At 33.6% G+C, this 24,776-nt stretch overlaps 1 protein-coding gene across 6 annotated transcripts in view; it reads right to left on the reverse strand.

Moving 5' to 3' along the window:
* Positions 1-24,776, reverse strand: part of MARK1 (microtubule affinity regulating kinase 1) — a 147,297-nt gene that overhangs the window by 17,483 nt on the left and 105,038 nt on the right. For 5 of the 6 annotated variants that reach the window (XM_051998260.1, XM_051998258.1, XM_051998259.1 and 2 more), the window contains 6 exons: positions 23,328-23,564; positions 23,056-23,175; positions 13,340-13,439; positions 12,001-12,113; positions 10,108-10,261; positions 6,755-6,948 (listed from right to left, as the gene is read on the reverse strand). In XM_051998260.1, the coding sequence (XP_051854220.1) occupies positions 6,755-6,948; positions 10,108-10,261; positions 12,001-12,113; positions 13,340-13,439; positions 23,056-23,175; positions 23,328-23,564 (918 nt within the window). Of the gene's footprint in view, positions 1-6,754; positions 6,949-10,107; positions 10,262-12,000; positions 12,114-13,339; positions 13,440-22,023; positions 22,110-23,055; positions 23,176-23,327; positions 23,565-24,776 lie in introns of those variants that run through there. The other variant, XR_007953684.1, reaches the window with a different exon arrangement.

The following is a 24,776-nucleotide window of genomic DNA, read 5'->3' on the forward strand; positions in this document are numbered from 1 at the left end:
AAAGGAATACAGTTTTCCACATAACAAGTTGGAAAAAGGTTAAGTCTTTGCTACTCATAAGGTGACAAGAACTAAATGCATATGTGAGTTGCTCCCTTGGAATCTGGAACTGTGTAATAAAAATCCAGGGTCTACTGGTAAATCTTTCCTTTTTATAATGTTGTTTTCCTAATATTTATCTGGAAAAAATTTTTGTTACAACTTCAGCACCTCTTACTGATATAATGAAACACTTCCCTGGTGAAACTGTTTCTGCTTTAAAAAAAAATGACTCAATTTGTTCATCGTAATTAAGTTCTTAATGTAATTCTGTGAGAAAGAAACAGTTTCAACTTTGGAGTTTAGAAATACTGTATACAGTATAGGTGAAAGGAGAAATGAGAAAGCTATATTATAAGGCTATTGTGAGGCAAAGTGCTTTTCTTTATGAACTTTAAAGTACTAGATACATTTTAAAGACATCGAACAATTTAAATAATTTCTAAATGCCACCAACTGCAAAAACGTATCAAACTAGCCAAACTCCTTCTATTACTTATGAAATGCATAAAAATTTTCACATAATGTACACATCAACTTATTAGACATATTAGACCAATATGCAGAGAAAGATATTTGTTTAAAATGTTTTGAATTAAATTATATGGGTAAAGTTATCAGCCTGAAAGGAACCTTATTATAGGAAATGAGGGCTGTGAGATGTCTATGGTTTTGTTAGCCTGAAAATTAGAAAAAAAAAAGTTTACAGTTGAAAGCAATTCTATACACTTGTTCCAAAGCTCAAATTTTCAAAAATTTAAGTCCTTCTGATATGAATTTCACTACTGTTCTGTATGGGAAATTCCTTGAAAACCAAAAAAGGCACTAAATGTATTAGGAGCTGAGAATGTCCTGGAAGAGTTAAAATTTTGCATTATATGCTATAAATGTACTTTTGGAGGATGTTTATCATTTCATTTAAGCCTGATAACATTTTAGGAAATGTCCTTATTAACAATATCAGCAGCAGTTCTTAATTTGAAGTCTATGAATTTCTTTTTAAAATATTTTGATTTCAATATAATTGATTTTCTTTGTAATGCCATGTATTTTACTTTATGAATTTAAAAACATAATTCTAAGAAAAGGTTTTTAAGTTTCAGCAGGTAGTCAGAAGGATTCACAGTACAAAAAAAGATTTAAGGACCTCTAATCAATAGACTTCAAATACAAATATTTTGGAAACATTCTAGGATAACATATAGTTATAATTAGAAAAGCTCTCCCCACTCAGGCATGATGCTAGACATCTTACTATTTATCTTTTAAAATGCTGTTAAATGTGATATAAGTAAAAACCAGAGTTTTATTCTACTACTTTAAGATTAGCTAAGGGACCTGCAATCATATTTACATTTCAAACTCACAACTTTGTGAGATAAATAATATGATATTCCCATTTTATGGAAACTGAAGCTCAGATAAGTTAAGTGACATGCCTATGGGTACACAGCAAGTAAATGTGAGAGGTGGGATTTGGATACAAGTCTTCCTGACTCCAAATTCAACACTTTTACATTGTTTCAGCCTAATACTTAATCCCCAAAGTTATTAAGTAGATACTGGTTATGTTTGCCTTAGAGGGAGAGATGAAAATGTGATAGAGATGAACCTGGTAGGGTCTTTTTCAAAGCTACCAACACTATATTAATTGCTGAATCCTATATCCTCCTTTTTCTTAAGCTCTCTCTGCAGTATGATATAGTAGTGGCCATCTCCTTCACCGTGGCTCTTCATGACACTTCTCCTGGTTTTTATTATTTGATTGCTCAACTTTGTTAGATTTATGTCCTGTCACTTGACTACAGGTATACTAAAAGGTTCTATCTTGAGTCCTCTATTCTCTCTTCACAATCTTATCATTAGTCCTGGCCTCAATGATCACCTTTATGCAAGATGGCCCCTGCATCTATCTATGTAGCCCTGTCTGCTCTCTCCATAGAAATCTAAATCAAAGATGTCCAAAATGAAATGGATTTTCTTCCCTACCTAATTCCATCCTTCCTTTAAACTTATCCTGCTTCACTGTTGAGGACATCTTCACTTTTCCACTTAGTCAGATTTCCAACTTTAGAGTCATGCTTGACTCTTCACTTCACAAAACCAGTTGATAACACCTTGTTGATTTTACATACCCAATATTTCATATTTTCTCTCTTCTTACATCCTCTTCCCATCTCCAGCTACAGTATTCATAATTTCTTATTTGGATTATTACAACAAGTTCCAAAACTTTCCTGAATTTCCGATTTAGCCTCCACAAAGTTGCCAAATCTTTTAAAAATGTGAATTGAACTTTCTACAGTCTAATATAAAATATTAAACTTTCTATAGTTTTTAATATAAAATATTAAAACATTTAGGATAATACTTTAAGATAAAATGTTAAGGTATCTCATGAATACCCTCTGATTAAACCTTTTGACTGGAGGCAGGAACATGGGCTCCAGGGTTTCTATTTAAGGTGGGAGTCCAACAAAGTTTTCTCTCCATTTCCTACCAACTACATCGCTCTTCGGTTTCATTATGCCTTCTTTCCTCAAGAAGCTCAATGAATGGAAAATCTTATTGTCCAGCATGACTGAATTAGCCTTCTGACCCTCATTTCATCAATATTCTCTGCCTTTCTAACTGGACTCTCTGACTAGAAATCATAGCCATAGGCTCTAGGATCTTCATTTAAAGTGGAGGTCCAACACAATTTTTTCCTTGTTCTCCACCAGCTATGCTGCTCTTGGACTTCTTTGGATGACCTATCTTGCCCCCATTCTAAGCTCATTCTCCTTCTCTACCCCTCCCCCCCTCCACTTTTTACTTTTTGTGTTTTCTCCCTTTAGTCTTATAGGCATCTTAAAGGTGTTTTTTTTTTTTTTTTTTTTTTTTTTAAATCTTTAGGACTTAGCACAGAGCTGGGCACAACAAATGTTAACTATTAACTTCTTAGCTTGGCATCTAGCTTCACTTTCTAGATTCCACCTATCAGCTTTTCTCAGTTTACACTTTTTCATCGCAAATACTCTATATTCAGCCAAGATGGTTTACTCAGTGTTGCCTAAATTTGGCATTTCTTCTCTAGCTTCTTTGACTGAGTACAGGCTATTTCCAATGTTTGGAATGTGTGTGTTTTTTTAAAATTTCTTCTTAGAATTAGTCATTTCCTTCACAGTGTAGTTCATGGGAAAGCGTTCTGATCCCCCAGTTTTCAGTTCTTTCTTCTTATTCCTCAAGTTATCATGCAAACACTCTTGCTTACTCACTATACTCAAGTCTGTCTCCTCTGTCCTTATTAGAATGTAACTTTTTTAAGGCTAGGGGCTGCATTTCCTTTTATCATTCTAACACTTCTGTTTCCCATATTGCTGCTCTCCTGGACCAGACTGGTTTCAGAAAATGTTATCTCTGCAAGATCCTATCTACTCTGAATCTTCACAGTGCCTCTGCCTCTGGGGCCCCTCACTGGAGGAGGATAATGAAGGGTCCTTGCCAGAGCCTCCATTTAAGAAGGGACCCTCCCAGAATCTGCACTTAAGAAGGCCCCCAAAGCAGCCACTCATCATTTCACATTCAGCCAAAGAAGTTAAATGTTTCCCTTCTTTCTCCTTCCCCGTCTCCCCTCTTCTTCCCCCCTTCTATCTTTCCTCATTAGACTGTGAATTCCTCAGAAATGGGAGCTGTCTTTTGCCTTTGTTGTTGTGGTCTGTTTTCCATCCCCAGTAGAGTGCTTGGTGTATAGTGGGTACTTAATGAGTGTTTGCTGACTGAATGACTAGATGTCAACATCCAGCCTAATGAGTTCATCATAAATGATCATTGGATTACAATGGATTGAAGTTTATAATATAGTTAAGAGGAACAAGACTAATTGTTACATGTGGAAATAGAAGTGCATAATTAAATGCTAATTTAGATATAAAAAGCAGAGTAACAAATATAGTGGATAGAGGACTGGTCTTCAGGTGAAGACAAAGTGAAAGGAACAAAATTTCTTTATTAATTACCTTTTATGGACCAGACACTGTGCTATGCAATTTACAAGTATTATCTCCAATGATCCTTAGAACAATTCTGAGTTAGGTACTGCTATTATTCTCATATTACAGCTGAGGAAACTGAGGCAGATAGTAGTTAAGTGACTTGTCCAGGATCACAGATTATCTGAAGCTGAATTTGAATCCAGGTCTTCCTGATTCCAGGTCTAATGTTGCCACCAGCTACCTTCTCTTCCCTCCTGCTTTCTCACACTGATAAAATACAGGCTTAGACTAAAAACAGTTTATAGATAATAACAGCTGATAATTACATGGTATTTTAAAGCTTATAAAGTACTCCATGTTCTTTATTTCAATTTCTAATAGGTTTTAAGAGCAGAGAGGAGATAGAGAGGAACAACAGTCTGAGTACTTCAGCACAATACAATGGACAAAGGGAGAGAGAAGGACATTTCAGGAAATGGGGACCACACAGCAGATCAGCAGTGCTGCACAGTTTGTTTATGGGACATTAATTAGGGTGCAAAGTGTAGGCCAAATTCACTTCTTTGGTGCAGTGAAGAGTCAGGTGATGAATATATTTTGCTAAGTACTCTCCAAACACCCTTTAATTTGTTAAGCCCTACATCATTAAAAAAAAAAAAAAAAGCTGTACAGAGATTCATTTTCATATACAACCTTGTTTTGTTGTTGTTTTGTATAGGAAAACATTAATGTTTGTTGACAAATGTCAAGAAAAAAGTACTAAGAACCAGTGGTTATATAACTGAAACAATTTGCAAATCAATTGGAAGACAAAATCAGTTCTATTCATCTACTCTTCTGGTACTTCTATACCACAGAGTTTAAAGCTGCTTTTTCCTCTTTTTTTTTTTAATTTATATAAATCATTTTCATATTTTTCATGTATTATAAAAATAATAATAATTATTTTGCTCTTAATTAAAACTATGCTAATGTTTAAGCAATCTTATTTCCATAAAATTCTTAAAAATACCAAAGCCCAATTAATAAATATTACTATCCATAGAAAAATAAGGACAATGAATTTTAACTGACTACACAAACCTTGCTATCAAGACTTTAATTTTTTATTCAATTTTTAAACTATGCATTAAATTTTTTGACTGCATTGATTTTTACTACATATTAATGCTGTTGGGTATCTTTACAGGTGGTTGGCAACACTATTATTAATCTCTTGCTGACGATTTAATAATACCTTCCACCTCTTTCACTCTTTTTTAACCTCTAACTTTATTTCCATCCCAGTTACTTATACAAAGGAAGCACTTAAATGTTTGTTGAATAATCTCAACACTTATTTCACTGAGAAGACTGTGGTCAATGCTATTTATCTTGCCTATAGTTTGCACATATTTGTTTGCATTGTTGCATGTGAGTTAAGGGACTGCTTTTTCACTGTGATTTGTATTCTTAGCATTTAGCACAGTGTTTGGTACAGAATAGGTGCTTAGTAAGTATTTACTGACTGGCTTCACTTCTTTATTTTTTGAATGGTAGTTCTCTAATTCTTTTTCATCCAGCTTTCTCAATGCATATATTCAAGGATCTGTCTTTGGGTCTCTTTTCTTCTAGCAACCTCTCAAATTCAGGGTGGAGAAACCTGCCTAAGAGTTTGCACAAATTGGGCTGGGTAGCCAGCCTCCCTTTCTAACACTGATGTCCTGTGAAGTTACCCTGAAACCTGCTTTTCCATTCTTGTTAATAATATCCACCATTCTTCCAGTATTCCATGATAAGAATATTTTCTTTTTTTAAATCAATCCCTTCAATCAAACCCTGTCACTAGTGTGACTATTATTTCTTTCAATATATCCCCAGTGCAATCTTCTTAGTTCAGGTGCTCTTTATTGGATTTTAATTTATTAATAGCTTAACTGATTTCTCATCTATAGTTATTTCCTGTTGCAATTTATCCTCTATGCCACTGCCAGTGTAATTTTCTTACAGCATAGCTTTAATCATGTCATTTATCTGCTCAAATATTTTTGCAAGATTCCTGTTTTATATATAAAAAGTCTATTTTTTTTTAGCAAGACATTCAAAATACCTCTATATTATAGCTTTAACTCACCTTCCTTGTATTCTACTCCATTACTCTCCTTTCATATATTCTCTATACCTGAGTTTTCACTATTTCCTGTGCCCTACACACTGTCTGGTGTATCAGTATTTGTGTACACATAGCATTGTGGATTCAGAGACAGCTTCCAAAGTCAACAAGGCCTGGGCTCAGGTTTTGCCTGTCACATAAACCTGCTGTGAGACACTGGGCAAGTCATCTAACCATTCAATGATCCAGGCAAATCTCTAAGACTTTTAAGTTGCAAAATAGGTTCTGCTCTTCACTGGGTGAGGAAATTTCCTACTAGGGAGTAACCTTGGTCAATGAAATCACAAGCTTGTTCAATACAAAATAAAGAAAATTATGTCTCCCACTAGATGGTTAATGCCCAAATTGCAAAAACCACACATTGTTCACATAGATACGCTTTGTAATATTCTGCATGGAGTAGGTTTTAAACATATATTGGCAGAATTAAACTAAAAGCTCTTCAGCAACTTTATCCTTTTGGTAACTTCTGAAGTTTATAAATGAGATGAAATAAACACATATATACTCTGTTATTTAAAAATAGAAGATGTTTTGAATTTTAAACCATGATCACAATACACTTCTACATGCAATAATATATACGAACACTTGGCATAGTAGAAGATTTTTTTCTTTCGGGTCCTACAAGAGGACTTGCTGTCATCTCTGCTTTGGATCCAACTATAGTGCTGCCAAGTTTATGAGATACATCTTTGTCCCACTCCTCTTTTTGCTCACTTTCCGCACTGTTTGCCTGAGCCCTTTTGGTGTATGACACAGCAGCAGGAATTGATGGACCAACTGTAAAATAAAACATATCATCATCAGCTGAAAATTACTCATTTTTTTTCTGTTCATAAATTAAATTTGATTCTCTTTGACATTAGAAATGTCTACGTTTGCAACATTTATACTGAAATCTGAACCAAATATGAGCTTTCTTTTGGAAATAACTTGGCAAAAAGAGTGATAAGCATCTACTATACTTTTTTCAGTAATAAAATGGGATGAGAAAAACAAGCACATAAAGAGTTGGCTCTTCAGTCTTAAAAACAATATCACAAAATCTGCCCTTCAACTAGAATGCTTATTCCATAATTAATAAATCTGCCTTCATTTCAATCCTTTCTCTTTCCAACTTCTGTTTCTCATTGAGACCTGGCTTCCTCATGATGACATTGAATCCTTAATCACACTTTCCAATACTAGTGATATTTTCACTTACTCCCAATATAAGTTGTGGTGGTGAAGTTGGAATACTTGTTCTCCAGGTCTATTTCCAAACCTGTAATGATTAAATAGCTTCCCCTTCTAATCAGTATCAATCTATCCTCCAATCAAAATTCTGGTAGACTTATCTGCTAACTACAAAGAAATTTCCTTCCTTCTGTCCTCAATGAATTCAGTATTTGACTCAAATTTTTTCTCTCCACTTTATCTCCTCCTTTCCTTTTAAGTAGGAGATTTTAGGATCTGTCAAACATTAACTTCCCAGTTCCTCTATCTACTCAATTTCCAGAATCTACTTTACCACTCTGCCTCAATTTCACCCCGAGACCATCATGTCTTTGATTTTACTATTACCCACAAATATTATACTTCCAGGCTCACGAACTCAAAAATTCTAGTATCTGATTATGTTTTATTTTTAAATCATTCCATCTTTTGCTCTATCTAATGATGACATCCCATTTTTCATCCTCAAATCTCAGTCCATTCCAAGGCCATCCCTCTGTCTCCCCCACCTCTACCTAAACTCAACTCCCCCTTCCCTACATAGACCTCTTAGTTAATTAGTCCAACTTTATCCTATCTTCTGCTCCTGAGTGACTTGCCCTTTTATCTTGTCACAATCACTCCCCCTCAAATCCAGACCTTGTATTATTGCCTCCATCTACCTTCTTTGTTCCTATTCAAATACTGATGAACAGAACTAGAGAAAAATCACAAAACTGTGCTGATTAAGTTCATTTCAAACTTATGTTACATAATTTCAACTGGATCTTTACCATAACCCTTTCAAAAGAGAATTTTGCCTTATACTTTTCTGGAAAAATTGATGTCATCTGGTAAGACCTCCCTCTTCTCCCCTCATTAGCTCATATTATTGAGATGGCTTCCTTGACTTCTTTCATTTCTGTCCTCCATGAAGAAAAGGCCGATGAACACTTCTACCTCCAGAAATAATCCTATTCTATTTTCTTAAATAGAATGTTTCTTCTTGCAACCCTATTCTTTCCCCAATCTTTAATTTTTCCCTCTCTGCTTACTATTTTCCTGCTATCTAAAAATCATTTTCATGTTTCCCCATCTTTAAAAGATATATATATATCTTTTTATCTTTATCTTTATATATCTTATCAATAATATCCTGCCATCCTTTCTAGCTATTATCCTATAATTCTCCTCCTTACTATAGTTAAACTACTTTAAAAAAATAGTCTGCGCTAAATCCTTCCTCTTCTCCTCTCATCAGTTTTCTTAGCACTCTGCCATCCATTTTTTGACCTCAAAATAACTCAACTGATTTTGCTGTCTCTATTATTAAAGTTCTTTTCAAATATAATGGCCTTTAAAAAATCTTCATTCTTCTTGACTTCTATGCAATCTTTGACACTGTTGGTTACCCTCTTGTTCTGGATGTTCTCTCATTAATTTTTTATGACACTGCTCTGGCCTGATTCTATTCCAAAATGACTGACCACTCTTTGGTCTCATTTCACTTCACTTCCATTACTTGTGTGTTCCTGCAAAGCTATCTTGGCTCCTTTTCTTTCTCCCTCAGTATTATTTGCCTTGGGAGCCACATCAGATCCCATAGATTCAATTATTATCTATATATTGATAATTCCCAGATCTATTTACCCAGCTGAAACTTTCTATATTATTTAATCCTGTGAATATACACAAAAGATATGATACAGATATTGGATATTTCACAAAGAAATTAAGCACAACATATAAAAAACTGAACTCATTATCTTTCTCCCCAAACTCTTCTCTTTCCAACTTTTATTTCTGTGGAGCATAACACCATCCTCCTAGGCATCCAGATTTATAATTTAGATGTTATCCTCAACTTCTTACACTCTCACACTCACATTCTTTCACACTCACCATATCCAAGTAGTCACCAAGTCCTGTCATTTCTACCTTCATAAAATTTTAAAGAGATACCATCTCCCCAATATATCCTCTTCTCTTTCAACACTGTAACTATGCTGGCACCAGCTCTCCTCATCCCATGTCTGAACTACTACAATGACCTCTGGGTTAGTTTCCCTGCTCATGTCTCTCCCCATTCCATTACATCCTTCACTTAGTAAGCTGTAAAGCTGATCTTCCTAATGAACAAGCCACATCCCTAAATCAAACTCAGGGGCTCCCTATTATTTTCAGGATCAAATATGAAATCCCCTGTTAGGTGCTCCATAATCTGACCCCTTCCTATCTTTCCAGTCTTTTTATCTTTACACCTCCCTCTCTCATCTTAGGTACTCTGCATTTCAGTGTTACTGGCGTCCTTGCTAATTCTAGAAGAAGACATCCATCTCTTGACTCTGGATCTCTCTCCCTCCTTTTCTCCAAGCATTCTAGCCTCCTTGGTTTCTTTCAAATTTCAGCTAAGCAGAAACCTTTCCCAATTCCCTTTAATGTTAATATTTTCCCTCTTGGTTTTCTCAGTCACCTCCAATTTATTCTGTACATATCATTTGTAAATAGTTGTTCATATGCTGTTTCTCCTAGGCACTTACACTGTGTATGTTCTGTACGTACTTAGTTATTTGGATGGTGTCTCCCCCATTAGAAAGAATTCTCTGAGGACAAGGACTGTGCTTTGCTTTTCTTTGTATCCACAGTCCCTGGCAAATAGCAAGCATTTAGTGAATGCTTCCTGAATGATTAATGCTTGCTTGCTGACTTTGTATATTATATTATTTATTTGAAAATGCTTCCCACCATGATCACTGAAACGCCTCTGTTTCTGATTTGCTGATATACTCCTTTGGACCTTCAGATGAGCAGGAGATTGCATAGAACTGTTGTTTAGGTCACTGCTGGGTCGAGATCGCTGACACAAGTTACCACTGGACAAAGATTCACTTCCTTCAAACTAGAAGTATAAAAGAAAGGACATTAATATATTTTTTAAAAAGATCTAAATGAAATCACATGTACATTTGCTTAACCACTTTGATATTTTAAATCTTGTTAAAGGAAGAACTCAGGCCCCCAAAGAAGGGCCTAAACAAAAAAGCCTGACTACAGGCTTGATTACAGCTCCTCAAAGAGGAGTGGAAAAGGGGTGATAACATGGTTTCCAAAAGTTTTCTGGTGGGTAAAGGGAGAAGACATCTGTAGAGGAAATAAACCAGGAAGCAGGATGTTTAGAAAGTCCCAAGCAAGGTCAGGAATTTCCAGCTGCTTGCTGTTCGAAGTTGGTTCTGTGGTATCTGGCTGCTATTGGCTTCTTCAAATATGGCTAGAATTCACTTGCAAAGGATCACTGGCATGTCATGCAGATGGAGCTTCAGAAACATCTCTAACTGGCTTAGTTGTTTTCTACCTCTGACTTTAGTATGGTCATCACAGAGCTCATGTTAACAAGCTATTCTATAGTATTTTACTATAAAAGTGGGCATAACTAGAAATTCTTTGCTAACCAAGTGGCCACTGGTTCCCAGAATTTTTAGGGTATCAAACTTTATTCCTAATTTCTCTCCTTTAATAAGAAATATGGTACTTCTTAAAAACTAACAGTTTCAATAGTTCTCTTACCTTTTCCTAGATTTATATTTTAACACTTTAACACAGTTATTGTTGTTGTTTAGTCATTTCATCATGTTTGACTCATGATCCCTTTTGAAGTTTTCTTGGCAAGGATACTGGAATAATATGGTGTCTCCCCTTCTCCAGCTCACTGTACAGATGTGGAGCTGAAGCAAGCAGGATTAAGTGACTTGCACAGGGTCAAACAGTTTAGTAAGTGTCTGCAAGTCAGATCTGAACTCAAGAAGATGAGTTTTCCTGACTTCAAGCTTGTCAATTTATCTAATATGCCACCTAGCTGCCTCTTCAAGCATGTATTGTGTTATCAAAATTTTCTCAAATTTTAGTTACTATCCTTTCTCCTAAGAATTGTTACATTAATGTTTTTGTATGAAAAACGACCAGTACAAATTTAATTCAAATCTCATTAGAACTATAAACCAGAGAAATGAAGATGGGTTACAAATTTACCATTGCAGCTTGCATCAATTATTTTCTAAAATTCCATAGAGTATTAAGCATTTGGTATTTGAGGACACTACAAAGACTACAATGGTGAGGTAGATTTGCAGAGTGAATGTTGGGCTGCTCTTGGAGCCAGGAAGACATGAGTTCAATTTCAGTTTTTGATATATTCCACTTGGGTAACTGTGGATAAGACACAACTCTCCAGTAATACAGCAAACTCTTGAAGCATTAAATTACATTTCTGGATATGGCATACATGTGGATGAATTTTGTTCAACTCTACCTATGCCTTACAAGGACTGTAGTCTTTTTCTTTTACATTTTCCCCCGTTCACTAGGCTAATTCAGATGGGAAAGAAGAGTCAGCAATAGTGTTGCCAAAAAAAGAAAAAACTCATAGAATAGAATGTCAGAAAAAAAATCACAAGCAGGTCAGCTTTGTAAAGTAACAAGATGAATTTAGCATATAGATTTAAATATATAAAATCTTTTTTTATCTACTTTGTGCATACACACACACACACACACAAAACAGGATAGTGATAATATTTAGTATTCATATTCAGTAAACTGCAATTATTTATACTACCTAAAAAGTCAAGAAGAAATACTTACTTCAGGTGGTTTTCTGCCCAGAAGTAGATAAGTAGCCATGACTTCATCATATTTCTGATTTATTAAGGATACATTTATTTCATCTCTTGAAAAACCCATTGTTACCATAATGTCTACAGAGAGGAAAATTCAGAAGCCACAAACTACTGTTAATTGATAAACAGATATAGTCTGTAAACAAACAAAATAGGCATGTCAACAAAGTCTAAATTTGACAATTAAATCCTGTTCTTGCAACGTGTAGTAAGAACACATTTTTAAACCTTTGAGTTAATGCATGTATACATATACTGGATGCTCTTGATTATCCAAATCCTCATGGTTTCAGCTAATTTATCACTGCCTACTGTACTCCTGAGCTGGACTCTCTTGTTTAGTAAGATACACTTGCATCCATGCCCTCCAACACTCACTGCAATGGATGAAAGTGAACCAACCATATGCCACTCAACTTCTATTCCTTGATCTGCAGGAAAAGTTTGAAGTGGAGAAGTGTTTCAGTTCTCGGAAGGACTTGCATTCCATCATCTCTCTCTTTTGCAATGGAAAAACATTCTAGAATGTTTTCTTTCTATCTTACTTTTAAGTCAGATATTCCAGTGGTAAGACAGGAGTAGTTAATGCCACCAGAAGAAAGGAGTAACAAGAGTTACTTTTCTAACACAGAGATCTAGGATCTTGGGCTAATTAGAAGAGGTGACAAAATGGAAAGGAAAAGGGAATAGTTAGGAGCAGCCCCTGTTGATGACATGAGAATGAGAAGCACCCTTCAACTCAGAATGTTATTTCAAATTTGTCCCTTTAAGATTTTTGTTGAAATATATGCCATGTTTCTCAAGTATTCCTTACTCATTTCTTATTCTCTTGGAGAGTCAGAAGAAGAAATGGCAAATGTCTGTCCAAGTATATAAATTGTTTTAAAGTTTCTGTGTCCTAATTGATCTTGATGAAGATTAATGTATGTAGAAGAGACTAGAAACTTAAAATTTTAATTTCAACTAAAAAAAATAAGACTTTAAAATTAAAACTAATTTTTTTCAGAGGAAAATGCAAAATAGTTAATAAAATCCCCAAGTTATAATGTATTTATAATCAGTGTGGTATAGTGTCAATAGCAATGAAGACCTGCATTTAGACATCATCTTTGATCCTTACTTGTTAATATGAAGCTCCTCGAGCTCTGTGATTTGAGGAAACTAATACCTGTAAAAGCAACTCAACAACCAAATTTGGAGGGTGAAATGACATAACATATGCAACATGCTTTGTAAACCTGAGAGCACTACAGAAATATTAGCTGCTCAGAGTTTAAGTTTTTTATACCACCACTAATATTTACCTATTCTTTTTGTGTCATTGAAATCTGGTTCAGGCTCAGTATATGGCTTCAGTTCTTCTTCTTCATGACCAACATTCATCCACCGGTCTTTCATTATTTGCTAGGAAATAAACTCAACATTATACTTGGTCAATCAGTTCAATATCTACCATTTATTTCAACTCTACTTTTGGAATTGTGAATGTATGAATTACTAAATCAGAAGCTATGTAAAATTTATGTGAAGACTCAAGGATGAAAGAAAATTATTCTCATGGAGATAAGTAATAAAGCTTCACATGAGAGATGCCATTATTGTCTAGATTCCACTTGTTAATCCAAAAGGTTCTGTTCTTTTATCTTTCTCCAACATCAAATAAAAAGGCATATATAATGTGTTATTTCTGAATATTAACTGTAGTAACAAATTATTATTGTTTAGAGGTTGGTCTTAAGAACATACATTTAAATGAAACTCATAATCAAACACCTAGAATAATGTCCCTGAAGAGTTAATTCTTTTTTCTTATATCCCCTACCTGATGCATATGTATGAAAAATCTTAATTTATTGGGCATAGAAAAGACGAAATCATCAGAAAAGGAATAAGGGTTATTCATTAAATATAGCACAGAATCAAAGCAAAGGGCTAGGAACAGGGTGAGATATGGAATGAAAGCAGAGTTGGAGGCAAAAATAGATTGGTGGTGCCTGACCTAGCCAAGGAATAGAAATGGGCTCTGAATTGAGAGAGCAACAGGAAAGTTAACTTGGAAATCTAGAAAGGGTCAAAGTCAGGATGGAAACTAAGGAAAAAGATAAAAGCAAATGACAAAAACTCTGAATTGTAAAAATGTTTAAAGAAAAAAGTTCTCAAATTCTCTACATTATCTGATGCATATTATAGCTCTATATGTTTCAATATTCTTTTTTACTGATTACTTTTAATCAAGTATTGATGAAAGCTTCCTTCCTTAAAAAAAAAAAAAGTTCCTCATGCAAAAAGTACATATTCTAACCTTCTACTTCTTAAATTTTGTTTTATATTGATCCAAATATGAATTCTATTGCCACATAAAATATATCGATTTCTGAATAGGCTATAGTATTTTCCATTAGATTGTTCCATTCTATTTATTTATTTATGTATTTTTTTAAGTATACATTGCTTTATGAATCATATTTGGAGAGGAAAATCAGAACAAAAGGGAACAACCATAGGGGAGAAAAAAAAAAACCCAGAAAAAAGAAGTGAACATAGTATGTGTTGATTTACATTCAATCTCCATAGTTCTTTTTCTGGGTTTGCCCAGAGTTTACTGGGATTGCCTTGGATCCACTAGGTTGTTCCAAAGGGTTATATTCATATACCAAGTAATCAGGATTATAAGTTATTTTCATATGATTTTGCAGTGTAAATTTAAAGTTTTTTTTTGCATTTTTATTTTTGTTATTATTTTTTTAGATAATAATGACATTATTTGTTATTTGACAGTCTATTTGTTATCACTCTAGGCTAGTAATTTCATTTCACAGTCTGGCTGATACATTAAAAAGAAAACTGAGCTGGTGAGCCATCCAAATTCCAACTGTGAAAAATTACAACAACATTGGATAACAATCAGCGATCGGGGAAACCCTCATCACACAATGGGAAAGACTAGGAATGGTCCTCAGAAATTAAAAAATGTTTCTGGGAAGAGAAATAAAAGCAACACCAATCAGCTATCTAGTATAAACGATAGAGCTGCTAACTTTTGCTCTATAGAGTCAAAATACCTGTAGGCACATGAACTTGTCATCTTGATGCATTTCTTATCCTTCATCTGCCCCTTCTAATCTCTAGTCATGTTAAAAAATTAATAAGAAGCAAGAAATAAATACCGGTATTTTTCTGAAGAGGAGGTGACCAGTAGTCTTAAATGGAAGATACGATGACTTTATTATTTTAAGGATTTCTTAGAAGTGTAGGTATTCCTCTTCTGATAGAGATTTTACTTCAGTCAATTGTTATAGTTAAAAAATACATCTATTATATATATACATGGATTTATATTTTTTAAAAAAAATTAAAAATAATAGCCACTTAAGTAGACAGTGTCCTAATGTGGCAAGTGAGAAAAGGAATTGACTCAGTCAACTGATGATTAAAAAAGCAGCTCCAAGACTGATGAAAAGCTATGACATATTTTCTATCTTTACCAAAAGCAAAGGGAAATGTTGAACTAGATGACCCCATTCAAGAGACTTTAGTTCTCCAGACTCTCAAAACTAAAATCTTTAGTCCTTCAAACATTAAGATCCAGCAATGTCTATTTTTGACAAATTTACTGAAAGAAAAGGAAGGGAACTGACTTTTAAAAGTCATATGAAACCTAAACAATCTCTCAAGGCCTTTTAAGACCGTAACAAAAGTTATTTGATAAGGTGTTCTTAAAGGCGTGACAAAACAGCACAAACTATATTAGGTTCTACCATGCTGAAAATGTTTTGATTATGGGCTTATGGAGTGAATGTCTGCTATCTCAAGGACCAGCCTGGTCTGATTTGGAGAAAAGTATTAATAGGTGGCTACCCAGGTGATGAATATTTGACCAAAACAACTCTCAAAGACCAAACTCTGTTTACCTCCTGGTAATTGCCAGTATATTGCAAATATTAACATTTGCAAAATGCTTAGCACAATGACTGGCACATGGTAGGAGTATGACAAAAGTTTGTTTCCTTCCCTTTTCCTCATGTTTTCCTTATCTTCCTGTTATTAGGATGCAAGCTCCTAGTGAGAAAAGGACTATTCTTTTAGCATAAATTTGTATCCCTTGTACTCACCACAGTACCTGGTACACAATGAGCACTCTGCCCTAAAGGTCATCTACCATATTATTTCAAGGTGCTATATGTGCTGGTTTAAGGAATATCCACACCAAAAAATTCAAGAACTTTGAAATATTACCTTATGGTTCTTGCATATTTATTTTAGATTATTGTGGCATTTGGAATACTCAATGGATCTATGATCTCATCATCAGTTTGGTATTTCTTTCATCAGTATCTGTAACCTATTGCCTTTTCATCTGTGTGATTTTTTTTGGGCCCACATTTTTTCATAAAGCCTCCAAAGAGAATCTATGCCACATGTAGTAGGCCTTCCTTTAGGTATTTTACTTTTCATGAAGGCTAGTGCAACATCTAATGTTTTCTATGTTATATGTAGGCTTTAATACATAAAATATAATACTGTACATAAAGTACATGGTAGTTATCATTTTATTGATGAGGAAACTTAAAGACCTGAGACATTTTTAGATACTGATTACACATTTAGTAAATGGAATGACAGAGTTAAGATCCTAACCCAACATCAGACAGAATGTATTTAAATGATAAAGTATTGAAAGAAGAGGTAAAAATATAAGAGAAAAGATTCAGAAAGAAAGATATCAATGAGTTGAATTTTCAGGAAAGACTTTGTGAAGGAGGAGAGACGAGAGATAGGCCCTAAAGAACAAGGAGGTAGGAATTGTAAGGACATGGATTTCACTGGCAAGAGAAAGAGTATGGCTGCAGAAAGCTTTGACACTCCACAGGAAGAGTTTGGATTTGATACAATTGTTTTAGATCCTTGAATAGGGAAAGTAAATGGTATTTTATTACAATTAATCTGAAGGCCATACAGACAAATTACTAAAATGAAGAGGACACAAGTAATGAGATCATTTGGGAGACAAATGAAGTATTTGAGAAATTAAAGGTAGGGACCTGACTCAGGACAGTGGAATAGAAATGAAGAGGAACAAACAACCTGGAATCAAAGATGACTCAAAACTTTCCAAGCATGGATGTTTGATAGGATCATTGGAAGAAATAAAGAAACTAAAAAAAGAAAGATTCATTTGAGGTGGAGACAGGTTTGGAATATGCTGAGTTTCTTCATTTAGCAATACATGGATATTTATTTAAGTAGGGCTGGTTTTTTTTAAGGAGCCAAAGGAAAAAAGAGATGACTCACAAATGAATGAAATGTGATATTTACTTTCAAGATTTCAAGGTTCATCTTTGATTTTAAGCATCTTTGTTCCAAGAGTGAATGGAGCTGTTGCAATTCATCCTCTGGCTCCTTGCAGGACTGGTGCATCATTCCAAAGAAAGAAAGGAGAGGATAAGGAGGAAGGTTGTTGGGCAGAGGTAGAAGAGTGAGTGATGTCAGATTCTTTCTTTTCTTCTCATCCTGGACAATAGCAAGCAATTTCTTTCATCAACTGTTGGTATACTCTATTCTACACCAAGAACAACGCATGTTCCACATCATAGGAACATACTTTAGCAATAGCAGCTGCTACTTCTAAATAAAAGTGTACCTATGCATGTACTTAAGTGGAAAGAATATTTTCCTTGATGTTAGTTTTAGCTAGGGGTATTATGAGGGAGAACACATGTATATGCAGTTAATTAATTAGTTTTTCCCTAATCCTAAATATGGCACTTGTGAATACATTAAAGAAAGCGAGAAATACTAAAACTGAATTGTTGAGACAAAAATAGGAAAATACAGATCTTTCTTTCTTTGGATATCTTTGCTATTCTGGCCATCTGGGTTAGCCATGGAAGCCACTGGGAATTTCAAAAAGATACTGCATGTGCAGAAGGCAGAGGAGGTCACTGCTAGAACTGGTACTCACTGGATCAGCTAGATGGTGTAGGGGACAGAGCACTGGCCCTGCTGTTTAAATTTGGCCTCAGATACTTTATTAGCTCTGTGACCCTAGGCAAATCACTTAACTCCAATTGCCTGGCAACTCCCTTCCTCCCCCCCCCCAAAAAAAAAAAACCAAACAAACCAAACAAACCCCAAACCAACCAAACAACAAAAGGCTCCTCACTTATCCCCAGGCTGGATGGTGTAAGGTACAGAAAGAAAGGAGTAAAGTAAATTATGCATGGCTAGATGATTCCAATGGAAAATTGACAAAAACATGATTCAAATTTAATAAAAGAAAATTATCATATTAGCTATCATTGTCAATAGAATGGAAGTAAAATTACTGACAATATGAAAAAGCCAACAAAATGTCAGATATTTATAAGGAATCATTTTAATTATTCTATGACAATATAAACATAATATTTAAATTCTACATTCATAAAAGAGGTTCAAATTTAAAGCCTGCCAGATAGAAATCCTATTTAAAAATTTTTTTTAGCTAACATGAAAAGCCATATAGAAATTTGGACAACTTCTAATGAGTTTTCCACTTTGTACTGAACTTGGAATCAGAAAGGTCTGAGTTAAAATCCTCCCTCAGGCATTAAACTAGTATTCTACTAGCTGTATGAATTGGGCAGTTAGTTTACTTAACTTTTCAACCTCAATTTCTTTCCATGCAAAATGGATCAAACAACATTACCTCAAAGGATTGTTGCATCAAATGAGATAATAAATTAAAAACTCTTTGTACCATGTAAATAATAAATATATGTAAGATTAAGAGCCAGTCTAATTGGTAAGTATTCAAAGGATACAAACAATTCTCAAAAGCAGAGTACCAAAATGTTTACAACCATATGAAAGAATGCTCCCAATCACAAATAGTAAGAGAACTACAAATTAAACCAATCCTAATGTTTCACCTTCTACTTTGCAAATTGGCAAAGAAGACAAAAAGTGGAAATAGTTAATATTGGAGGAGTGGTAGAATGGCAGAAAAACTAATATACTGCTGATGGAACTGTGAAATGATACAAATATTTTGGAAAGCAATCTGGAATTCTGTAAATAATGTGACTAAAATGCTCACACTCTTTGAGTCAGAGACTCCATTACAAGATTTATATACCAAAGAAGCCATCAATAAGAAAAAAAAGTCTCCATTTGCTCCAAAATATTTACAGCATACGTGAATTGGAAACAAAATAAATGCCTACTAACTGAAGAATGGTTAAACAAATTTTGGCTCAAGAATGTAATGGAATACTACTATGCTATTAAGAAATCTTGTGTTGATGAATACAGAGAATCATGAAAAGATAAATAAGAACTAATGCAAAGTGAAGTAAGCAGAGCCAAGAAAACAAAATACAGTGATTATAACAAGGTAGATGGAAAGAATAATGTCACACCAAAATAAATAAATAAAAGTGAATGTAAAAAAAATTATAAAGATCAATAATGAATTAAATGAACAGAGATGAAAGGACACTCCTAACCCAACCTTTCATGGAAGAAAGAGGTCCATAGTTTTTACACAATGCATATATTTTCAGACTTTTTTTTTTATCTTATCAATCAATTATGCCAACTTCTCTCTAAAAAATACTACTTGTTGATAATTCTCTGGAAGGGATAGAGGATAGGGATTTTTGGGATAACCATCCGTGATGATGTATAAAACAGAAGATATCAATAAAAACTTCTTTTAAAAGAAGACAACAATGATAAAATAAACTCTTTAAGCCTATATAAATTTAAGCTACCATTATAACTTCCTGTGAATACCTGAGTATGTTACAGATAACCTAGAAGCTGCAAAGGAAAAAAAGGCTTTGGGAAGTCATTTAATTTTACTGGCCTCAGCTTCCTAATCTGTAAAAAGAGAGTTAGACTAGATGATCCCCAAAATTTCCTTCCAATTGTAACAGTATTTGTTTTGAACATCAAATTATTTTCCTAATTTATTTTTTCTTCACAATAAATTCCTTCACAATTATAAATTAAGGGAGAGAAAAGAATAAGAGAATGAGAAGGGAGAAGATGAAATGATTAGGCTATTGATCTGAGAAGTGATAAGAGTCCATTCCTTTCATAGAATTTTTTTTCCCAAGTTGGTCATTTGTAGTACAGTATAGTGATTTGAAGCATTGTCATTTCTTAGATCATTGTGTATATTTATATTCATTTTCTATATATTCTTTTTCAATCTAATCATTTGATTATTTCATTGTTTTCATTCCAGGACAGTAATAACTTGCTAAAATAAAACCCAGGAAAAGGAGGTTCCTATGAAGAAAGGAAGGGGGGAAGGTTAGGGAACACAAGAGGATCATGAATTTCAGAAGTTTTTGTGTTGATACAGATAAAGACCCAAAACAACTTCTAAGATCAAGGATATCATTTTCATATTATTTGTGCCATGTCTCTTGCAATTAGTGCAATTATCAAAAGTTGACAATACATATTCATTTATAACATCATGAAAAAATATCATTTGAGAACTCTAGATATTCAAACAATCTATGTTGAGTAAGTAGAACTGAACAATGATTTCATTACTTTTTCTTTCACTATGTCTCCAGGAGGGAGGAAAAAAAGATAAAGATGGTGATTACTAAATTTATATAGATATTCCAAAGAATGAATCTGTAAGGACAATCATTAATAAATTTAAATAAATTATAAATACATGATTGAATGGCTATTAGAGCTTATATGTATCGGGTAAAAAATACTAATTATTAGTTCACTGAAGTCATCAAGACAGTTTTTAATCTGAACAATTTTGGGGGGAGAAAGAAGAAATTATTAAAGTAAGAAATAAGATATTTCACTTCATAATTTACTGATTCATTTATGGCTTGCAATACAAGTCTCTGCTACATCAAAAGCAATTTCTTAAGTCTATTTAAAAATTCTAAATGTTCTCTTTGTCTCTGAAAAGTCATTTCTGGGAATAGGTTTCTACAAAATGATAGAAACAATTACAATAATACTTTTTACAGTGGTCTCTGATACATAGTTGTCAGAGATTCAGATTGCACAAGTTTTTTCTGTAGGTGACAGTACTATGGGAATTTACAATGTAAAAACATCTCATCACCAGGACCACAACAGGAGCAATCTGGCTTTTTAAACTAATTCAGATTGAAGACATTTACTTTTAAAGCTAAGAGTAAAAGTTATCCTAATTTAATTACAATGAATTTAAATCACTTAAGTAAATTTTGTGAACCACCCAAAGCAATTTAAATGACCCCTATCCTTAAATCATTTTCTGTACATTCTTTTTCAATCTAATCATTCGATTATTTCATTGTTTTCATTCCAGGACAGTAATAACTTGTTAAAGTAAAACCCAGGAAAAGGAAGTTTTAGGAAGGGGAAGAGTTAGGGAGAACAAGAGGATCATGAATTTCAGAAGCTTTTGTGCTGATACAGAATTTTGCAATTAACTTCAATATTAACGGTTTAAATCCCAAGAGGAGGGCTGGTAACTGGCTTAAAAATCTGGAAAATTTGGGTTCAAGTCTGTTCTCTGAAAGATAATATTTGATGCCCCAAGTAACTCTAAGTCTATAAAAATTGCAGAATAGTTGCTGATTTGCATTAATAAAGAGTTTCTAGACTGGGAATCCCCATGAAATCAGAGATCCAAACCAAAATAAACATTTCATTATTTGTTCTTCCCCAGAGCTGGACTTTTCTAGTATATAGGTTTTCCATTTTAAAAATTATCTGCATTGTTTATTTTTGGGGAGGGGGAGAGGAGGAAGGGGGAACATACACACACAACCATAAAATGGAAGGAACAAATCACATTTAAATAACTATCTCAGAAAAACAGATCTTACTTTGGCCCAAAGACATAGTTTTTAGTATCAGTCCCAGCAGAAGTTTACTATTCCTTAATTTCTACTATTTCTTGACTTCTAACAAACATGTTATCCTTTAGTGAAAAATACTTGTGGAAAAAAATTACAAAGCCCAAACTAACCTGAGAGCTCTGTACACAGGGATGGCTCACTATTAGGATGCTTCCTAACCAGCATGGAATCCGTGTCAGAAAGCCCAATTGCTACACTAAAAAAGTACAGTTTAAATGAAGTTAATTATCTGAATTTTCTACCCCTTCTATTAAGGCAGACAAATGAAACAAAAATGTCACTAGTGCATAACACATGCTGGATCGTTGAAATCATTTTAGTACATGCTATAACATTTCTAAAAATAGAGGGATTCAAGGAATAATTTTTTTTCCCCTTAATGCATAGTAACAGAAGAAAATGATGGTGAGGGCATTAGATATTTTCAAGACCAATATTTTAGTCACATATGACTTCAAACAGCTATACCATAGATTTTTTTAAAAATCAAAATAAATAAGTCACATTTACTAAATGTTTATGGGGTGTATAACACTATCAAGTACTCAAAACACATCCTAAATGTCCCAGTTAAAAACACTTAAAATTTTTTTTATACTTGCCCAGAGAGCATTTTTACTAAAACTCTCTATGAGCTGATGTCAGTTTTTTTTTTAATGACAAAAGCATTTCGTAAACCTTAAAATACCATAGAATTTTGAGTTATTACTTATTTTATAAGGAATTATTATCCTTATGCTAGATTTGAATTTGTGACATTTTAATTCATGAAATAATATTAAGTACTTACCATATTCAAGGAATTCTGCTATCTTTTCTAGCTAATTACTTAAATGTTTTCAGCAAGGATATTTCACAGCTCTGAGTAAAAGTCAACTGTATTCTTACTTTCATGTCTTAAAACACAATATGCAATAACTTGCAGTAGTAAAAATAAGAAACAAATCTCTTTCCAGGAAGCCCTCATTGGACATAGGATAAACCATTTAAATCATGTTTCTGAATATAATTTCTTCTAGATCAATGCATTATAAAACTGTCAATTTTCTTAAAGAACAGACTTTTGCAAAAGTTCTATGAAAGCTTTTCCATCCCTGGAATGTTCAGTTATATTCTGAAGTTTGTTTCTATAAATAACTTACTTCCAAGCTTCCTCTTTTTATTGGATTCAGTACTAATAATTTTTTCAGAAGATTTTCACAGTCTGTAGACATATAGAATGGAATACGATACTTTCCTCGTAAGACTCGCTCCCGTAGTTCCTTGACAGAAAAAAAAAAGTTTTTATGTTTATGTACATGAAGATATATATTCTTTCTTTATTTCTTTTTTTCTATCTATCTATTTGTCTAAAACTCACTTATGAAGCTATAAATCTTTAGAGTAAACACTCATCCTGAATTTAAACCATTACCTTTAGATTCTGACCATCAAATGGCAAAGATCCACTGACTAAGGTATACAAAATCACTCCAAGACTCCACACATCTACTTCAGGGCCATCATATTTTTTTCCTTGGAAAAGTTCAGGAGCTGCATAGGGAGGACTTCCACAAAATGTGTCTAATTTGTTTCCAATTGTAAATTCATTACTAAAACCAAAGTCAGCAATTTTAATATTCATATCAGCATCTAGAAGAAGGTTTTCTGCCTAGAAGAAAAATGTTGAAAAAGAAAATGATTGGCAAAGGAAAGTTTACATAAAAACACATTTTACTTAATTAAAGTCATCTTTCAGATAAGTTTCTTTTTATTATTTTCATTTACTAGACATCATCTCAGTATCTTCAAAGTAGCCTCATCTTTCTATAATTATCCAAATTAATACAAACAAATACCATTTAAAAGGCTAAGAAATATATTTATCTTTCATTATACCTTTCCCAGGTTAGTTTTAAGGAACCTGATTTTTTAAATAAACTGAAATTTACAGTATATTCTTGTAATTGCAGTTTTCATTTAAACTTGAAAATAATTCCTTCATGTTTACAATGATAATGATAAAAGCACTTGACATTTATATTATGATTTATGATTTGCTTTCTATTACTTCACTTGATTTTCCCAACTCTGACAGTATAAGTACTATAGGGTCCATTCACATTTTATAGCTAAAGAAATTAAAGCTGAGAAAGGTTAAAAGAACTGTCCATGACCACACAGTGAGTATCAGAGCTGGGACGAATGCCAGATATATCCAAAGACCTTATGAGGTATATGGATATAGGCTGGACAATTCCTTCAGTCAATAGGTGAGGAAACAGAGACAACAATAATAGCTAACATTACATAGTGCTTTCTATGTGCGAGGCAATGTGCTAAATGCTTTACAAATATTTATCCTCACACCAACTGTGGGAAGTAAATGCTATTATTATCTCCATTTAACAGATAAGGGAATTGAGGGAAACAGAGGTTGGAATTTGTTTGGGATTACATAGTTAGTAATCACATGAGGGTGGATTTCAACTCAGGCCTTGCATTCTATTCTCTATGCTACTGAGTTTTCCCCAAACAACTAAGCAGATAATCAAACTGAAGTAATGAAGTGCACAAGCAAAAAAAATCTAAATATAAGTCAACTAGTTCGGCTAAACAAAAATAAAGAAATAAGAACTATGCATTAGCTCTGGAAATAAACTTTTCTTTCCTATATTTAGAAAAACAAAAAGATGTTAACTTAATATGATTGGGAAACTCTTACCGTAACTGACACATCAAGAATTACCTAACAAGGTAATTATAAATATTACCTTGCTTCTGCCAAAGGAAAATAAACTTGATTCAGATTCCAAAAATATTAAAAACATTTCTAAAAGGAGTAAGCACATTACATTTGTGATGTTGTGTGACATTTTAATAT

Source organism: Antechinus flavipes, chromosome 4 (assembly GCF_016432865.1).
Source record: "Antechinus flavipes isolate AdamAnt ecotype Samford, QLD, Australia chromosome 4, AdamAnt_v2, whole genome shotgun sequence".
Classification (NCBI taxonomy): Eukaryota; Metazoa; Chordata; class Mammalia; order Dasyuromorphia; family Dasyuridae; genus Antechinus; species Antechinus flavipes.